We start from the raw sequence: 18,974 nt of genomic DNA on the forward strand, positions 1-18,974 counted from the left end.
AGGGGTAAAGAAACATCATGCCTGCAACTAACTTTCAAATGGTTCAAAAATTCCACCAAATTATTTTGTGGATATAGACAAACTGATTCCAAAGTTTAAGGCAAAAGACCCAGAATAGGCAACACAATACTGAAGAAGCAAAACAAAGTTAGAGGATTGACACTATCTGACTTCAAGACTTACTCTAAAGCTACAGTAATCAAGACAGTGTGCTTTGTGAAAGAATAGACAAACAGATCAATGGAACACAATAGAGACCCCAGAAATAGGCCCACACAAATATACAGTCATGCACCACATAACAATGTTTTGGTCAACGATGGATTGCATATTTGACGGTGGTCCCATAAGATTAGTACCATATAGCCTAGGTGTGTAGTAGGCTATACCGTCTAGGTTTGTGTAAGTACACTCTATGATGTTCACAGCATGACAAAATCGCCTAATGACACATTTCTCAGAATGTATCCTCATTATTAAGTGACATATGATTGTAGTCAACTGATCTTTGGCAAAGGAGCAAAGGCAATACAATAGAGGAACAAATGGTGCTGGAAACAACTGGACATCTATATGCAAAAAATAACAAAAATTAACTCAAAACGAATGATAGACCTAAGTGTAAAATGCAAAACTATAAAATACATAGAAGATAACAGGAGAAAATCTTGAGTTTGGTAATGAGTTTTTTAGATACAATACCAAAACTACAATCAATAAAAGAAAAATTGCTAAATTGGACTTGCTTAAAATTAACAACTTCTGCTCTGCAAAAACCACTGTTAAGAGAATGAAAAGATAAGTCGTAGACTGGGAGAAAATATTGTAAAGCACATATATAATGAAGGACTGTTATCTAAAATATAGGAAGAACTCTTAAAACTCATTAATAAGAAAACAACCCAGGGCCAGCCCCATGGCTTAGCGGTTAAGCGCGCGTGCTCCGCTACTGGCGGCCCGGGGTTCGGATCCTGGGTGCGCACCGACGCCCGGCTTCTCCGGCCGTGCTGAGGCTGCGTCCCACATACAGCAACTAGAAGGATGTGCAACTATGACGTACAACTATCTACTGGGGCTTTGGGGGAAAAAAAGGAGGAGGATTGGTGATAGATGTTAGCTCAGAGTTGGTCTTCCTCAGCAAAAAGAGGAGGATTAGCATGGATGTTAGCTCAGGGCTGATCTTCCTCACAAAAAAAAAAAAAAGAAAGAAAACAACCCAATTAAAAAATGGGCAAAAGATCTGAACAGACACCTTACCAATGAAGGTATACAGGTGGCAAATAAACATATGAAAAGATGCTCAACATCATATATCATTAGGGTGTTGCAAGTTAAAACAACAATGTACCACTACCTACCTATTAGAATGGCTAAAATCCCCCAAACTGAAAATGCCAAATGCTGACAAAGATGTGAAGCAACAGGAACTCTCATTCACTGTTGGTGGGAATGCAAACGGTACTTTGCATTGGTACTTCCACTTTGGAAGACAGTTTGGCAATTTCTTACAAAGCTAAACACAGTGTTACCATACAATCCAGCAACGCCATTCCTAGGTATTTACCCAGATGAGTTGAAAACTCATGTCCACACAAAACCTGCACATGGATGTATATAGCAGCTTTACTCATAATTGTCAAAAACTGAAAGCAGCCAAGATGTCCTTCAACAGGTGAATGGATAAACAAATTGGTGTACCATAATTCATCCATACAATGGATCATTATTCAGCAATAAAAAGAAATGAGCCATCAAGCCACAAAAAGACATCCAGGAACTCTAAATTCATATTGCTAAGTGAAAGAAGGCAGCCTGAAAAGTATACATACTGTATGATTCTAACTATATGACATTCTGGAAAAAGGAAAACTAGAGAGACAGTAAAAAGACCAGTGGTTGCCAGAGATTCAGAAGGGGGGAAAGGATGAATAAGGAGAGCACAGAGGATTTTTAGGGCAGTGAAACTATTCTGTGTGACACTGTGATAGTGGATACATGACATTATGCATTTATCAGGACCCATGGAATGTACAACAAAAGAATGAACACTAACGTGAATTATGGACTTCAGTTAATAATGTATAAACATTGGTTCACCAGTTGTAACAAATGTGCCACACTAATGTAAGAAGTTAACCTTAGGGAAAGCTCTGTGTGGGAGAGGCAGTATATGGGAACTTTCTGTACAACCTGCTCAATTTTTCTGTAAAACTAAAACCATTCTAGAAAATAAAGTCTACTAATTAGATATTATTACTTAATTTTATGGATTTTAAATAATAAACTTTTAATTTTACATTTTTGTCTCAATGTTTACCAGTCAAAATTTCTAGAGCTAAATAAGTATAGAAGAAATTGAAATACTTTAAAATAATTTTTGTAAATTTGTAGCATTTATATTTCTGAAGTTAATAAGGCTTAAAACTGCAAGAAGAATTTTGGGATGGAATCTATCTATCTACCTCTATCTATCTATCTATCTATCTATCTATCTATCTATCTATCTATCTATCCATCCATCCATCCATCTAGAATGTTAATATTTGTGGAATCTGAGTGAAGGGTATATGTGAATTCTTTGACTATTCTTTAAGCTCTTCTATGTCTGAAATTACGTCAAAATAAAAAGTTAAAAAAAAAAACTCCAAACCCAAAACCTTGCAGCCTTAAGGGTTACTGAGCTAATAGTTCACAGCCAATTCTGGTTTGTGTTGCTTCTGAAAATCAAAGTTTGTGCCTCTTTTCTCTTGGTGGCTGGTGTAAAGCACAACAATGTGCATCTCACTCTAGAAGGCCTAGCCCAACAACCCCAGACCACTGGACCCCTAGGGGCTTCACGCATGAGGCAGGCCCCCAACCGTTCCAGGGTTCTTCTCCCACCTCTGGCATGCAGGTGCTTTACTAAGGCACCTGGGTACTGGCTCCTCTGGGCCCACCAGGTCCAATTAGCACAATGAAAACACATAATGGGTCAGCTTGGTGTTCTGGGGTTCCTTCTAGACTACATTACGACCAAGTGCAGGAGAAGTGACATAGCCTAAGGCAAGACAGTAAAGGTGTACTGTTGTCCCTGCCAGGAGGGACAAGAGGGAACCGGGAGAAAAGCATTTGCTGTGTCAATAGTGGCACACCAGGTGCCAGGGCTGTGGGGATTTGCTCCAGCAAAAATGCCACCTCTGCAGTCTTGCTGTGATTCACCTCGCCGTTTGATTACTCTGATGATCTGCAGTCATTCTCCATGACCCACCTGACTCGTGCACTGACCAAACAGGTGAGGTAATTGCAGATATGGTAGGCGTCACCGCCCTGCATCTTCAAGTCCTTGGTGTGGCACTAACCTCTTACGAGGGGCAGAGAAAAACATTTGAGAAACTGGCACACTGTAGGAGCTTGATAAACGGTAGCTCTCATTATCATCATCATCATTGTTGTTGTTGCTATTGTTTCAGCCAAACCAGGGCCCAAATTAACATTACCATTTTCCTTCTTACAGCACCATGTTTCATCGATCCTAACAAGCACACTGTTTCGCACTTCAACATCTCTGAAATCAGGATATGATAACAGTTGATGGTGTGTTATTGCTGTCCAGTTGGATTGAAATTGAGTTCGTTCACAGAGGATTTCTGTTTGCTTCTTTCAGTCCCTTGGGGGCAGAGGCAGGTTTACTTGAAGCCAATGAAACTAAAGCTTCAGGGCCCCTCACTTAAGTGGCTCTTCAAGGCCCTGCAAGAGGACCGAGTCACAGCTTCGTGTGATCATATGTTTTTGTAAAATTTGCAAGAATAAGGTATTTTGCATTCATTTTCTTAAAGATGGCCCCCAACTGTATAAGCTTTGGGCTCTGCCCCTGCCAGGGAACTCAATAATGTGAGACCACTTTAAATGAAATGTTCTGTCTGAGTTTTTTGGACTACACAATAGTACCACAGCCTGCAGGAGAACCAACTTGGGGTTCAAATGACCAGGGCAGATATTTTCCCTCCCTCCACCCAGAGGCAAAGTTGAAACATGCAACTTCCTGTGCTGTATCAGTCTGCATGTCCCTTTCTTGCTCTCTTTTTTCTGTATATTTTTCATTTACCCCTATACTGAGGCCTTTAGTGTCTCAACTTTACCTGGGGTCTCCTAGTGGACATCCATTTGGAGTGGTTTTATTTCTTAGTGTTACATCCAGTAATGGTGCATCTTATAATCAATGATGCCTGAAGTTCCATGAACACAGCATATAATAGGGCACTCAGGCAGGGCCCAGCTGAGACCAGTAGGCTTGCCTGTAGAGTCGACAACACCGATCCCTAGAGGTCCCTCTGGTACTCTGGGAAGATTAGCCCCTTAACTACTACTGATAGTTCAGGAGTTTCTTCAAACTCAGGAAATATCTGGAGACATTGAAACAGATGCCTGGTCACATGCCCTGATTTGCATGGGGTGGGGAAGGAACAAGAATTCAGCCCAGATGTGGGGTTCCTGTCTGACTGAGGAAATGAAATGGTTGGGGGGTGAGTCTTAGCGAAGCTCGATTGAGGGAGAGGCTATGGGACCTTGGAGAGAAAATCACCGTGAAGAAGAGAAGAAACTGGCAGGACGGTTCAGCTGAGCAAGTAGAGGCTAGATGTGAAATCATGCCAGCCAACTGTGGTTCAGCTTATCCCTTCCAGGGCTTGTGTAGTTAGGAGGTCAAGGAAATGAAAGGTGTACGTCACAGGAGGCTCAAGGGCTCTGCTAGGGGAACTCCTTCCAAAAGAGCTGGTTATGAGAAGCAGTGCAGTAGAGTAGAGGGATTGCCTGAGCCAAGTAGGAGGCCTGTAGGACTGTTGGAATGGCAGGCACTCTATTTATACCTGCCTAGGACACTCTGGGGGACCGCGTGCCAGGCATTTTAGACATATCTGGGAAGGTGAAAGCAGGACTTCTTACAAATAATCTTGCAAAGCTTAACTGTTTTCACAAGCTAGTCAAGCCCATTGCACATCCCAGCCGCCTCCACTTAACTTTTATCTGCACTATCCAATATGGCAGCCAGTAGCCACGTGTGGCTATTGTACTCTTGAAATACAGCTAGTGTGACTGAGCAACTGAATTTTAAATGTTATTTAATTAACTAAAATTTTTATTTTAAAATTGAAGCAGTCTAGTATATATGTTCTGTAAAACTTAAAAGAAAAATTTGAGAAGTGTTGTTTTTTTATATTTATGAATTTAGAGTTTATTTTCAATTTGTGCAATGTTAATAATTCTGAGGGGATACAAGAGCTAGTGAATTTACTTAACTTGGACAGGTATGGTTTTGAAACTGATGTGCTTTCGTTTCAAAGTCAAATGAACTCTCCAAAAACAGATGAACCAGTTTTGTCAACATAGATGTGAACATCAAAGGAAAACAATTTTTTGGTCTTCAATTCAGTTATTGGAAAACTTTTAAGTGTGCTTGGAACAGCTTGGGTTTGTGATTCTACCTTTTCAACTATAAATTTTATGAAATCAAAATACAGATCAAGTACTTCTGATGAAAATTTGGTGTCCAAATTGAGAGGGACTATAAGGGTAAAATACAAGCCAGATTAGAAGACTTAGTACCAAAAAAAGACTGTAAAATATCTCAGTAATTTTTAAATACCGATTATATGCTGAAACGGTAGGATTTTGGATATATTGAGATAAGTAAAATATATTATTAAAATTGGTTTCACCTGTTGCCCCCCCTCCCTTTTTAAAAATGTGGCTATTAGAAAATTTAAAATTACATATATGGCTTGCATTTTATTTCTATTGGATAGGGCCGGCCCAGTTGCGCAAGACGTTAAGTCTTGCGCACTCCGCTGTGGTGGCCCGGGGTTCGCCGGGGTTCGCCGGTTCCGATCCTGGGCGTGCACCAACACACTGCTTGGCAAGCCATGCTGTGGCGGCGTCCCATATAAACTGGAGGAAGATGGGCATGGATGTTAGCCCAGGGCCAGTCTTCCCCAGCAAAAAGAGGAGGATTGGCAGATGTTAGCTCAGGGCTGATCTTCCTCACAAAAAATAAAAATAAATATAAATATTTCTATTGGACAGTGCTGATGCAGATTATTTAAAGGCAGGCCCACATTTTGTACATCACTCTGTCCTCAGCACCCAGCATGGTGTTAACATGTAACAGGGGCTGCATAAATGTTTAGTGAGGATTTAATCTTGGAGAGAGTTTTCCACCTCTGAGCATGATGGTTGCTCAGGTGAACTGCTAAGACCGAATTCCCAAAATCATATGTAAAATCACTAGTTCATTTCCCAGGACAGTTTATACCCGGCATGTTTCTCTTACCTCTTTTCTCTTGGTCACCAGTAGCTAAATGATGAGGCGCTGAACCTGCCACTAGTCTGTTGATCCTGCTCCCCTGCCCTTTTGTTTCCCCCTCAAAGCATCCATAGCATCACCGATGATTATAAAGTGAGTTGGCGACAATTTGTCTTAATTATCTTAGCGGGTTTGCCAAGCAGTCTTTTTAGCTTACAATTGTGAACTTCATTTATACATTTTTTCCTGTTCAGGCCGTCAATAAGAACTTTAGCTTGCAGGAAAAAAAAAAAAACAAAAAAAAAACACCAAAAAACAAAACAACAAAGTACCTATGATTTGTCCAAAAAAATTCAGCAGTTTGTTGCTCATCCACTGTGCAAAGTTCCTTCTCCCAAAATGCAACATGGCTTTTGCGTCCAATCTCAGAATTATACTGAAAGCTTGACTCCCCGTGGTGAGATTTACCTTTCGCTCTCAGGAGGAGCGGGAGAAAGTGGAATATTTCCTCCTGGGCAGGACAGGGAAAATGGGTTTTTCTGTTGACTCTGCAGCATAGCACATCTGTGCTGGGATCTACTCCAGTTCCTGCTCAACTTACTGTTCAAAATAACCAGTCTATATGATCCAATTAAGCCAGTCGCTTCAGCTCAGAAAATAGTTTGCTTTATTTCTTCACTCAACTAGCAGATTAATTTCTTGAACATGATTGGACCTGCTGTGCTCTTGTGTTAGGGGACTGAGTGGGCAAGGACATGGCCTGGGTCAACCTGTCCCCTTCTTGTGTGTTGGGATATCCAAGCTGGAAATGCTGGACAAAACTTCACGGGTCACTTGAGGTCAGATAACTATGTGGGGAATATGAAGTATGGAGTGTTTCTATCTGATTTGATTAGAGCTGGCAGATAACTTTTTAGTAGAAGTATGTCTTATGCAATATGTGGGACATACTTTGACTAAAACATTATTTGTTGTTTATCTGAAATTCAAATTTACCTGGGCATCTGCTATTTTTATTTGCTAAGTCCACCAACCCTAGATAAGATGACAGAATTGCCTCAAAGAGGCACCATCCTCTTTTGCCATTTCTCAAAACAAAACAAGATGATGTAAGGGTTTATGAAAGAATATCTGTGGCATAATACCATCAAAAACAATAAAATACTTAGGAATAAATTTAACCAAGGAGGTGAAAGATCTCTACACTGACAACTACAAGACATTAATGAAAGAAATTGAAGACGACAAGATAAATGGAAAGGTACTTGTGTTCATGGCTTGGAATAATTAATACTGTTAAAATGTCCATACTACCCAAAGCCATCTATAGAGTCAATGCAATCCCTATCAAGATTCCAATGGCATTTTTTATAGAAGTGTAAAAAACAATCCTAAAATTTACATGGAACCACAAAAGACCCCGAATAGCCAAAGCAATCCTGAGAAAGAAGAACAAAGAGGGAGACATCATGCTTCCTGATTTCAATCCACACTATAAAGCTATAGTAATTAAAATAATATGGTACTGGCATAAAACAGACATTGACCAATGGAACAGAATTGGGAGCCAAGAAATAAATCCATGCATATAAGGTCAACTAATATTTGTCAAGGGAGCCAAGAATACTCAGTGGAGAAAGACAATCTCTTCAATAAATAGTGCTGGGGAAATTGGATATTCACCTATAAAAGAATAAACCTAGAACCCTATCTTACACTACTCACAAAAACTAACTCAAAATGGATTAAAGACTTAAATGTGAGATCGGAAACCATAAAACACCTAGAAGAAAACATTGGTGGTAAGCTCTTTGACATGGGTCTTGGTGATGATTTTTTGGATATGACACCTAAAGCATAAGCAACAAAATCAAAAATAAACAAGTGGGACTACATCAAACTAAAAAGCTTCGGCAGAGTGAAAGAAACAATCAACAAAATGAAAACATAACCTACAGAATGGGAAAAAATATTTGCAAACCATATATCAGATAACCCCTTATCTGATATATCCAAATTATATAAAGAACTCACACAACTCAAGAGCAAAAAATAATCCAATTTAAAAATGGGCAAAGGACCTGAATAGATAGTTTTCCAAAGAATATATATGAGTGGCCAACAGGTACATGAAAATATGCTTAACATCACTAATCATCAGAGAAATGCAAATCAAAACCACAATGAGATATCCCCTCACATGTTTGAATGGCTAGCATCAAAAAGACAAGAGATAACAAATGTTGAAGGACGTAGAGAAAAGGAAACTCTTGTGTACTGCTGGTGGGATTGTAAACTGGTACAGCCATGATGGAAAACAGTATGAAAGTTCCTCAAAAAATTAAAAACAGAACTACGATATGATCCAGAAATTTCACTTCTGGGTATGTATCTGAAGGAAATGAAAACACTAACTTGAAAAGATATCTGCATCCGCATGTTCATTGCAGTGTTATTTACAATAGTCAAGACATGGAAACAACCTGAGTGTCCCTTGATGGATGAATGGATAAAGAAAATGTGGTATACATATCCAATAGAATATTATTCAGCAATAAAAAGGAGGAAATTCTGCCATTTGTGATAACATGGATGGTCCTGGAAGGTATTATGCTAAGTGAAATAAGTCAGACAGAGAAAGACAAACATTGTATGATCTCACATATACATGGAATCTTAAAAAACAAAACAAAACAAACCCAAACTCATAGAAAAAGAGATCAGATTTGTGGTTACTGGAGGCAGGGAGTAGGGGAAGGGAAATTGGATAAAGGTGGTTAAAAGGTACAAACTTCCAGTTATAAGATAAATAAGTACTAGGGATGTAATGTACCATGTCATGACTATAGTTAACACTGCTGCATGATACATATGAAAGTTAAGAGAGTAAGTCCTTAGAGTTCTCATTACAAGGAAAAACAATTTCTTTTCTTTTTCTTTTTTTTCTATCTGTATGAGATGATGGATGTTAACTTATTGTGGTAATCATTTCACGATACATGTAAGTCGAATCATTATGCTGTACACCTTAAACTTATGTAGTGTTGTATGTCAATTATATCTCAATAAATCTGGGGGGATAAAAGAATATCTGTGGGTATTTAGAGACAATCAGAGACCAGCACGGTGCTTGATGATTCTTGCTCAGTCGTCCTACTGGAAATCAACAGGGATTAGATCTGGATGTCTATTTTCGTGCCTTCTATGATAAACTGAAGTATATGAAGGGGTCATGCAAACTGTAATGTGCTTCTCTGCCTGCTGTGTTTTGTTCCTCCTTATACGTGCACACCTAGACTCCCCAACGAGATTGTAAACCCACCAGGGCAGAAACTGTGTCTTCTTTTTACCAGTATCCCAAAGTCTAACAAAATTTCTGGGCACCAGTACGTGCTCAGAAGCATTATAGATGATAATGAACGTGAGACTTAGGGATTCTGGTTTGAAAGCCAGTAGATGTTCTAGGAATCTCATTGGAGTTTGCACGGTGCTCCAGGTGCTAGGCCAGGGGTTTGGAAAGAGAGCTCCTCTGTGGTTTTGGAAGAGTCCATCGGAAGCTCTTCTCCGGTCTGCTCCAGAACAAATGCTCTGTCCTTGACACCAACACAAGCAGCAGCCTCCCCCGCCACCTGTCAGCGAACTGCTGCCAGAATGTAATTGTACCGGATGGACCGGATGAGAGGAAGCCCGAGTTAAATAAGGCTCTGGCCCAGTCGGGGGGGGAGGGGGGGGCCAGCAGTGCCTTTTCTTACCTGTTAATGAAGCCTCATTAGAAACAGCAAGAGACCGCACTGTGAAGTGGAAGCACCAGTCTGCCTTAGCTCTCCTTGCCAAAGGATGATTAACTTAATGATTTACAGCAGCTGCGCTTTGAGCTTACAGAGTGGAGGAGACCCAGCGCGTGCAGCCCAGCACAGTGTGCCGTCTGGTGGAAACTCAGGAGGCTGTGCAAATCCATTCTCCCCCTCATCCAACAGCTGAAACAGCGTTTTCCAGAGAAAACGCATGGCCATTTAGACACAGAAGTATCTCTTTTTGATGGCTGATCTTTTAGGGCCCTCCAGTTGTGTTTAGGTTGAGGATTTAGGTCTTGGCCGGGGGTGGGGGGGGCAAAAAATTAATTGTAACAAGTAAGAGAAAAAAGAAACAGACCTCAGTGTAGGGTGCATCAAACAAAGCTAGGCCAGCCGCAAACTCTGTCTTCTGGGGAGGGCTTTGTACCCAGTGGTTCAATTATCGGCACCCCCAGAGTGTGCTGCTGGGAGAGGGTTGGTGCTTTGCTGAAATGTAGCATTTTTGGTGGTGTCGACTATTTCTGTACCTCAAACAACAAACGGAATTTTGGAAAGGTGTCGTGCAAACTATAAATAACTGTCCTGCCCACGTGACTTATTAATACAGTTCCTTTGATCCTGGAAGCCAAAAAGGGAAACCAGTTGGAGCAATTTCAACCAGGAGACCCCATTTCTTGCCTTGTTTCTCTTTTAAGCTTTCTTATGGGTAAATAAGGTTTCTTTTGTTTATGTCGGTCGGCTTTGGCTATTTGGGACCCCAGCTATTGGGAGGCTGTCTTTGAATGTGCCCATCTTAGACACATCTTCCTGTCTGGATTAGCAGCTTATGAGGACAACGACTCAGCTTGGATATTTTGGTCTGAAATTCTGTGTGACAGGTGGACTGACAGAAGCTTGGGGGAAGAATTAAGAAATTCAGCTTGGGCTTTTTTTGTGTGTGTGTGGTTTCGGAGGCACTGAGAGCCTGTGGTAGGACACAGGTGGTGGTTTCAGTTTTAATCAGAAGGCAGGGGAGTCTTGCTTGAGTGGGTGGCAGATGCACAAACTATATTTCACTGGCCTAGGCCCTGAGAGCGCTGGGGAAGGACCTTGGAAGAAAATTTTGAGGCTGCAAGTGGGGTAGGCAACCACAACCTAATTAATCCCCCACAGACTTAAACTGAAGTTCCCTTTACACTGATTGAGAGGTGCTCTGCCAAGAGCAGTGAAATGTGTGTGTTTGCATATAAATGCCCATGCAGAGTTCGTTAAAGAGGTCTGAATGCTCTGTGATGCCTGCAATTATGATACATGCAATAACACACCACGCCAACCCCCTCTCTAGCAAGGGGGTTGCAAGACTGTCTTTTGGTCCCAAATTGTGGCAGTCTTGCATGCCATGAGCACAACTCTTGCCCAAGCAGCACATTTACATCGATAAACCAAAGAGCAGCTGACTCTTAGATGACGAGGCAGACAGCGTCATGCTCAAGGACCTTTCCAGAAGCCTTTAAGAATGGTTCCATGAGCAGAGGCCAGGCAGGTAAAGTGATATCCATCTCCACCCAACAGTGAGTTGAACAAGGTGGGCAGACTGGAAGCCGCACACAAAGCATTTATTCGGAGAGGGACAAGGGAGATTGCTCAAGCTACAGACTACTTAAATTAAGGCAGAAGGGCCCTCTCCACTTCTAAGAAGCTTTTCAGCTCAAGCTGAATCAACTAGGGGATCCAGCAGGGAATCTAGCTTGGGGTGGGGTGGGAGTGGGGGTTTTGGGGTGGGGGTGGGTGATGGTGGTGGGAGAACTCCTCGAGGAACTTCACTGGTCACTTGGTGAGGAAGGGAGCATTTTCTTCATGAAAAGAGGAAGTTTCTTCATTAGCTGAAACAAACAAAAAACACATATGAGTGAGAGAAGCCATGGATGATGAAAATTAGTAGATATCATAGTAGGATTACAGGAAAGGCAGGTATTTCCTGGAAAGAATTTGGCGTTTGGAACGAGACAGTTTGGGTTTCAAATCCCTGCTCCGTGGTTACTAGCTGTGTGACCTTGGGTAAATGACTTAAGCGCTCTGAGGTTTTGTTTCCTGTGTGTAAAACGGGGAAAAATGATGAAGTCCTGGCAGGGTTTTGGGGAGACATGAAGATAACAAAGAGCTTAGAACTGTGCTGGCACACGGCAGGTACTCACTAATTGGGGTTCTTGAAGTAAATTCAGCCCAACTCACTACTTTTTGTATTTGTTTAAAACAATTTTGTATATTTATTCAGATGTCCACAGGCATCTGAAAAAATTAGCTTTGTTAGGAACATCTAGCTTTTATAATCAACAGAAATCAATCCAATAAAAAGGCAATTGGAAAGAAGCTGGATGAGATATTTTCCATTTGAAAGAGGGAGGGTTAGGTTGCTTCCATGCGGCTCTCTTGCCTTCTGAAGAAAGAGATGTTACACAGCGCATTGGAGAGAGCCAGGAGACCCGAGCTCCTGTGCCAGCTCTACCTCCCCCTCCCCAGGTGATGATCGTTGACAAATCCTTTTTGGCTCTGGGCCTTGGCCATCTCTCTGGAATCATGAGGGGTTGGACTACATAATTGCTAAGTTGTCTCTTAGAGCTGATATTCTATTCCTTAGTCAATGGATGCCATAGAAGGGACCTTGGAGGGAAATATGAAGATACTGAATTATGATAAAATAAATGCTTGTATTTCCTTAGACAGCTGGCAAGGAAGCTAAGCCTCAAGACTCATGCATATGCTCCTGGAATCCTTACTCATAAAAAAAAGACCACATGGATGCATATATATATGCAGGTGTATATATACCTGTATATATGTGTATACACACACACACACACATATAATAGACATATACATGTCATTCTTAAGCCCTTGGCTTTCTCCAGTATGGAGGCTGGAAAAGCTAAATAGTTGCTTTCCCAGTGTCCCTTGGAGGTAGGTACGGTCATGTGAGCAGGTTCTGGTCAATGAGATATAAGAGAAAGTTCACTGGAGGTCTTCTCAAAACATTTTCCCTTCACTGATACAAGAAGAGAGCCATGGACCGGCCCCAGGGCTTAGCGGTTAAGTGTGCGCGCTCCGCTACTGGCCACCCAGGTTCGGATCCCAGGCATGCACCGACGCACCGCTTCTCCCGCCATGCTGAGGCTGCGTCCCACATACAGCAACTAGAAGGATGTGCAACTATGACATACAACTATCTACTGGGGCTTTGGGGAAAAAAAAAGGAGGAGGATTGGCAATAGACGTTAGCTCAGAGCCGGTCTTCCTCAGCAAAAAAAAAGAGGAAGATTAGCATGGATGTTAGCTCAGGGCTGATCTTCCTCAAAAAAAAAAAAAAAAAAAAAGAAGAGAGCCATGCAGGGGAAAGCCTTTTTGCTGTCCCCTCTTCCCTCCCTTCCTTCCCATGAATGAGGATATGATGTCTGGAGCTGTGGCAGGCATTTGGCAACCATGGGTGACAAAGGTAAAGACAAAGAGCTAATATATCAGGGATGCTACATCAGAAAGATGAAAAGAGCTTGGGACCTTAATGAAGTCACTGAGCAGCCTAGACCACCTTATTTCTGGAACTCTTAAATAACTTAACTCTTAAATAAACATGGTTTATGCCCCTGCTGCTCAAACTCTGGTCTGTAGGCCAGCAGTACAGGCATCACCTGAGAGTTTTGTTAGAAATGAAGAATCTCAGGCCTGACCCCAGAGCTGCTGAAGCAGAATCTACATGAAAAAAGATGCCCAGGTCTTGGGTGTTTTGAGTGCACATTAAAGTTTCAGGATCATTGGTTTATAGCCTCATTAATTAGTGTCTATTATATGCAGCTGAAAGCGTGCATAGCAGATACTATGTATGTACTAGGCATGTATGAACACATATGTATGTCTGTGTGCATGTGTATATTCATATATACACACACATGTATACATAATACACATATAATATATATTTGTCTCTATATTTTGTATATAGGAATAGAAAAATCCTGGAAGGACACAGGTAGGCAGGAGGGAGGAAGGGGTGTTGGGAAGTTGGGGAGGTGATTCTTCTTTTTACTTTAATTACTTTTACAGTGTTTGGAAAAAATTAGGTTTAAACCCATGAGTATGTCCTCCTCTAATAATTAAAGAAGAAAAGAGGCTGACCGGCTCTCCTCCCGGTCCAGCAGAGCGTGGTAGGCCGCCACGTCCCTCTGCAGCTGGCACTTGTGCGCCAGCAGATGCTCGCGCGCCTGCTGCTGCTGCTCGGCCTCGGCGCGCATCTCCCGCAGCTCCGCCTCCAGCCGGCCGACCACGGCGCCCAGGTTCTGCAGCTCGATGTCGTGCCAGTGCTTGGCATCGTGCAGGGTGTTCTCCAGGCCTCGTTTCTGCAAAAGAAAGAGCACGGTCCAAACCCAAGGCCGGCAGGCAGGGCCCTTGAAGAGGGAGGGGTGCAGAGCAGTGGGAGGGGCTGGCATTGGCCTGGTCTGTCCATTTCTCCGAGGACAATGACCTTGCCAGGCTTACGTGGCTCGGCGGGGAAATAATGAGTCCTCCTCAGGAGGCCAGACTCTTGTTTAGTCTAATTCACTGATGCTTCTGATGGGGGATGGGAGGAGGACAGGAAGAAAGAGAAGGGAGGAAGGAGAGGGGGAGGGAGAGAGATGAGGTATAATAATGAGGGAGAATGAGAGATAAGTGAGAGAATCAGAGAGCGAGATGAGAGGCAGTTTGCAGGTGTTTCTTCCAAGAATCTTGCTCTCTGAACTGCCTCTGGGTCTTTTTGCTTATGATTTCTCACCCCCTGAGGGCTGAAACCCCATCCATCATTCAGCTAAAATCCCGTCTCCTCCAGCGCTCTTTCCCAGATGACCGCAGTTAGAATGAATGTCTCTGGCCTTCATATACTCAGCATTTTTTCCCTCAGTGTTTTAGTAGCACATTTCTTCCTCCTGCTGCTCCTTCACTGTGGGGTCCTCACCACCCCATGCTGAGCCTACTTCTCTCTGATCTGTGCCTCTTGGGCCTGCGTTGGTTGGTCTCTACCACGCACATGATTTTAGCCGTCTCTCTGCCGATGACTCCTGCACTGGTGTTTCCAGCACAGACCTCTCCCTCCAGGCTTGGACCCGCCACTGAACTTTTTACTGGAAACATACACAGTCCCCGGGCACCTCAAATCAAGGTGTCCAAAATGGACCCTTAGCTTCCTTCTGAACCTGGTGGCCCCTCCTATTCTGTGCTTTAATTGGTGAACTCATGTGAACTAGAAACTGGGGAAAGATGTGTCCCTGATATCCTCCTTCCCAAATTCAGTCATCACAGTCCTGCCTCGTGTATATTCTGAAGAGTTTTCACATTTGTGCCCTCTATTCTCCAGCCACCAATGCCCAGGATGGGTGCTTATCACCTCTCAGCTGGGGTAACCTCAGAGGCCTCTAAGCTCATCTCCTTGCCTCTAGTTGCTCCTCCCCCTGCATTCCCCACGCAGCAGCCACAGTGCTCTGTCTCAAGTCCAAATCTGGGCTTGTATCTCCTCTTCCTCCTCACCTGGCTCACTCCTACTCATCTCCAAGTCCAGGCTCAGGGGTCACCTCCCCTAGGAAGCCTTCCTTGACATTCTCTTGCTCCTGCCACCACCAGGCTGGGTTAGGGTCCCCTCTCTGGGTTTCCATGGCTGCTCAGGCACATGCATGCCCTTGAACTTATCATAGTGGGCATGTCTCCCCTACCAGATGGTGAGCTCTTTGAGGGCAGGAACGAAGTTTCTGTAACCCTAGTGACAAGACAGTGCCTGGCACAGAGAAGGTGTTTGTGTGTGTGTGTTGCCCAGGATGACAGCACTTGTATTATGGTTACACATATCGCCAACCCTGTCTTCCCATTAGACTGGAAACCTTCTCATCTTCCCACATACCAAGCCCTGCAAACTGTAGGGCTGGCCAATAAACACCTTTAAAAAACTGTGTACGTCTGTCTTTAACATTTTTTAATAATTGTAATTATGGTACACCTATAATTTAGCATCTGGCTTTTTATATAAGAAACAAATAAATACCTTTCTAAATTGGATTGAATCAAATCTTGATGAAACAAGTTTCTGTACCCTGCCCCCCAGGGGGAGATTTTTCACCCTTTTGACCACTGTGGCTGAAATGGAAGATTCTTGGCCATGATGCCATCTTGAATCATGGCTACTGTTACACAGGGGCCACCATATTTTCTTATTTAAATCTTAATTCCATAGGATATGAGAATGTTGAATCAGGTTCTCATCCTAAGTACATTTACAGGTGGCAAAATGTGATCAGTAGAAAATAAGTCTAGATCAGTATTTGGTCTAGGGTTATTGTTTTGCTGGTGAGACCTGAGAACCCCTCTGCGGCAGTGAGGATGCAGAAATGGCCACCTGGACTTTGAGAATCATTTGTTCCAATCTCCCTGGGTTGTCTCCCTTCGTTTCTCAGGAAACTGCTTGGTTTGTGAGTGGTTGTTGTTGACACTGGACCTGTAACACCTGTGATTTGGAAAAACCTTTCATGGAATCATGGTTGGATCGTCTGTCTACAGTGTTTGCTGCATGTTCATAGGTGATTTCTCCATGTGGCCCAAGGTGGGTTCACGGGATCCCCTATCAGAGGTCCTATGTCTCTTCCATCGCACCCTCAGAGTCCAAGTCCCACTTCCCCACTAAGTCCCTGACATCCTGGCCCGGCTCTCACGGAGATGCTTGAGCCTGAGTGACTATGATCAGGCCTCTGCTGCAGGTCTCCTAGCCTCGGCCCACTCAGCGACAGAGCACCAGCAACTGGAGACGGCAGAAGCATGCTCATTCCCCAGTCTCTGGAGATCTGAGACTTCCTTGAATTGCTAAGCCCGCAGAAAGCAAAATAGTGACCTTCTGTGATTTCTGGCCTTGAGTTCCTTTTCTGATTTGACCTGACTGAACACAGAGCTCAGTAGGCCTCAAGCGCCATTGTTGGTGCCTGGCTGCCAATATAGACGGTGCCTTGCTGGCAAAGGGGGCTGAAAGTGTCGCCAACTCGGCTGTCTGAGGCTTATAGGAGCTGTGGGGGTCTCGTGTGTGCGCAGGTTGCTCTGACTGAGGATAACAGGGATGGCTGGATGAACTCTGCCGTATTTGAAAGTTGTAGGAGGCTGTGCTGCCTGTTCCGACTCAGTCTGTGCTCCTAACCTTGGCTGCAAGGCCCAGTGACCAGAACTCTGATCTACTAGAGCCAGCAGGGCCTGAGGCAGCCCGTCCTGGGTCCTGAGCACAGCCAGCATGCCACTGCTCCTAACTCTTCTGGTTGGGGGTGTGAGTTCTTTTCTCATTTGTTCGAACAGTTAGGACGATGGGGTTTAAGTGAGGTGACCAATGATGCCAACTTGGGGTTACTATACTAGCGGATATAATAATAATTTTACAATGATAATTAATAATAGACACCATTTTTTGCCTGTTTACTCTGTGCGAGGCACTGTATTATGGGCTTGCCCCACATTATCTAATTAATCATCTCAATGACTTTATGAGGAAAATTCTATTATGGTCCAGTGGCAGATCACATTTCCAAAGGCAGCTGCATCAATTATCTCCACCCCACAGGCTCTTTCTCTTTGTGACCGTGACACTGCCTCCCCAAGAGGCGGAGTTTATCTCCCTTCCTGTGGAATCCGGCCTGCTCTATGGCTGCTTTGACCAGTAGCATGCTATATAGGCCATGTTCTGGTGTTAAGAGGCCTGGTAGCTTCTGTGCTCACACTCTGAGGGAAGCCAAATGCCACATCAGAAGTCCAGCTATGTGAGACTGCCACGGTACAAGGAAGTCAAAGCTAGCTACATGGAGAGGCCACATGGAGAAAGAAAAAGAGATGCAGAGCTGAGGCGCCAGACGTGTGAGCTGAAGAAGCCATTCTTGGGTGTTCCAGCCGCTGCAGATGCCGCATGGAACAGAGAAGAGCCATCTCTGCCAAACTCTGCTTAAATGCTGGACGAATGAACAAATGATTTACTGTTGTCTTAAGCCACTAACACAGCAGACAGATATGATAACCAAAACAGATCCTCACTTTATAATGAGAAAACGGAATCTCAGAGAGGTTGCACAGCTAGGATTCAAGATTCCAGAGTCTGAGCGCCAACCCCCGATTCCACGGGAAGGCGGTGGTCTAGTGGAGTAATAGAGCCACAGGGTTTGGCTTCTCCACGTATTACTCATGTTAGTGGACAAACCCCTGGACCACAGTTTTCTCTTCTGAAAAATGGGGCTAGCAGTCACTGTCTACCCCACTTCTCAATATTTCTATGAGGATCTGATGAGAGAATGCATGTGAGCATGATCTTACTACTATCAGCATCACTTTGAAGAAATTATGTTTCGGGCATTGTATCAAGTGTTTCAGGGACATAAAACTACTTAGACATGGTCCCTGTCCTCAAGGAGTTAATGTGACTTCAGTGGAAGAACTGATATAACCACATGAACCACAGTGCTCTGAATGTGCGTGGCTGGTGGTGGGGGAGAGATCCCCTCAGCTGTGGGAGTCAGGATCTAGGTTTCACGTGGGTGTAGCACCTCAGTGTCTTCACCTCACCTGTGGCAAGAGTATGGAGGAGAGGAGCAGGGAGAGGACGGCAGAGTTGTGAGGAGGGGCTCTCCTTCTAGCCATAAGAAGAACACGTCCAAGGGCTCAAGGGTAGGAAAGCAAAGGGTGAGTTCTGGACATTAAAACAAAGCCCAGCTGGGTGGTGCCGGAAGGGCTGGCATAGGAAGGCTTTCTGTTTTACCCTCGGGCAATCCCAGGGGGTAGGGACATTGAAAGAGGGGATAGTAGATAGAGGAATGTCCTAGATGGTGTAACAGGGGACAGGGAAAGTCTATTGAAGGGAGGAGAGGGTGGATAAAGCTTCAGAGATATTT

General features: G+C 43.5%; 1 protein-coding gene across 1 annotated transcript in view; it reads right to left on the reverse strand.

Moving 5' to 3' along the window:
• The window catches only part of BFSP2 (beaded filament structural protein 2), a 125,144-nt gene that overhangs the window by 50,159 nt on the left and 56,011 nt on the right, over positions 1-18,974 (reverse strand). Inside the window, exon 6 of the mRNA XM_058550369.1 lies at positions 14,218-14,438. Within this exon, the coding sequence (XP_058406352.1) occupies positions 14,218-14,438 (221 nt within the window). The remainder of the gene's footprint in view (positions 1-14,217; positions 14,439-18,974) is intronic.

Source organism: Diceros bicornis, chromosome 2, assembly GCF_020826845.1.
Source record: "Diceros bicornis minor isolate mBicDic1 chromosome 2, mDicBic1.mat.cur, whole genome shotgun sequence".
NCBI classification, from domain to species: domain Eukaryota; kingdom Metazoa; phylum Chordata; class Mammalia; order Perissodactyla; family Rhinocerotidae; genus Diceros; species Diceros bicornis.